We start from the raw sequence: 1,710 nt of genomic DNA on the forward strand, positions 1-1,710 counted from the left end.
TCTAACATTTAAAATTGATGAAATTTTCGGAAAAAAAATTCAAAAAATAATATTTCAATTCTAGAGTAGTACAACAATGCAGTTTCACCCGTTTTACGTGGAGTGGTGATATTCGCGGTGATATGCAGTAGTCGTGAAATTTATTTTTCACTAGTGTTTTTGCATATCACTAGGGTGGTGAAACTACAATAATTCACAAAATTGTTCACTCATGTTAGAAAATAAAAAAAACCGAAAATTGCTAAAAAAATACGGAAAAATATAAATTTATGATTTGCCGAAATTACAAAAAAATATATAATTATAATAAATTTACCACTACAAACGTAATTAAAATTTTAGCAGAAAAATTATTATTTCCTCGTCAGCAAACGTGGAGTGAAATGTAAAATATATATTTTTCACTACTGTTTTGCATATCACTAGGGTTGGTGAAACTGCAATATAATCCAACCCAAACGCGACCAAAGATATGTCCCTTTTTGTGCGATCGTTCCAAAATACGTAGTTAATTCTAATTGTGAGAATATATTTCCGTATTTGCAATTGCATTGAATAATTTACTAATAATTAATTTACTACATTACTATTATCAAGATTTAATAATATTATTAAATCTTTTACCAACTATCGCTCTCTCGACTGCCTCATCCTTACCACCAAAACTTACTCTTTTAAAAACATCAAGTTTTCATCTAATATTATAGTATCCAAATCGCCCGATCCCGCAATATCGTGAAACGTGCCCTCAAAATCAATATCCTCGATAAATGGAAATCTAATGAAAAATGCGCCCACCAGGAATCGGACCGAGGACCTCTTACATCGGCGTTTGTATTTCCGATATATATGTGTGTATTCCATGTTTATACAGCCACGCCTTATTACGAAAAAGCGCATCCTGGATAGACGGATCGTCAGGTATACGCCATTTACCACTGACAAAAAAAGAATCAATAATTTCGTGGCGCGTGACAAAAACTGCTCAAGAGGCTCATCAACGAAAGATGCAGAATAGGTCCTCAACCGACATATCTTGTGCGACTGCATCCTTATAATTTCGTGGCGCGTGACAGAATCAATAATTTCGTGGCGCGTGACAAAATCAATAATTTCGTGGCGCGTGACAAAATCAATAATTTCGTGGCGCGTGACAGAATCCATAATTTCGTGGCGCGTGACAGAATCCATAATTTCGTGGCGCGTGACAGAATCCATAATTTCGTGGCGCGTGACAGAATCCATAATTTCGTGGCGCGTGACAAAATCCCCCCCTACCTGCACGAGAAGGCATCCTTATTCCCCATAAGTGTGCTATGCGTTAGAACCTTTTCATTCGTGTCAAAGCCAAGCCACCATTCTTGAATCTTTTCAGAAAAAAAATAATTTTCCGAAAAAAAAATCAGAAAAAATTTTTCCTACTTTCATGAATTTTTCAAACGTTTCTCTATCAGCATTCTTCAGGCTGCGCAACTGAAAATGAAAAAAATCAAAACAAAAATCGCTTCGCTCCGCCTACTTGCGGTAACGCCAACGCCCGCGGGTTCAATTTTGAATTACTATACTGCATCTGGTCATCAAATCTCCTGTAGTCCTAAAAGATATCTTCAGGTTGACTTGACAAGATACAAAATAGGTTCCCTTACCCTCAGGGCGCGCGCGTTTTCCCCTCCATAATCTTGCGATCTCCATTTGTACTACCGTACTTCT

The 1,710-nt window shown here is 36.7% G+C and overlaps 1 protein-coding gene across 1 annotated transcript; it reads right to left on the reverse strand.

The window, feature by feature from the left end:
• Positions 1 to 1,278: 1,278 nt before the first annotated feature.
• On the reverse strand, positions 1,279 to 1,570 carry Pmar_PMAR016977 (hypothetical protein; the record flags this gene model as incomplete). Its single annotated transcript, XM_002782274.1, has 3 exons — positions 1,279 to 1,367; positions 1,423 to 1,473; positions 1,520 to 1,570. Coding segments are annotated over 3 exons (191 nt in total), but the record flags the coding sequence as incomplete, so codon positions are not given.
• Between the last annotated feature and the right edge of the window lie 140 nt (positions 1,571 to 1,710).

The sequence above is a fragment of the Perkinsus marinus genome (genome assembly GCF_000006405.1).
Source record: "Perkinsus marinus ATCC 50983 genomic scaffold scf_1104296939880, whole genome shotgun sequence".
Taxonomy (NCBI): Eukaryota; Perkinsozoa; order Perkinsida; family Perkinsidae; genus Perkinsus; species Perkinsus marinus.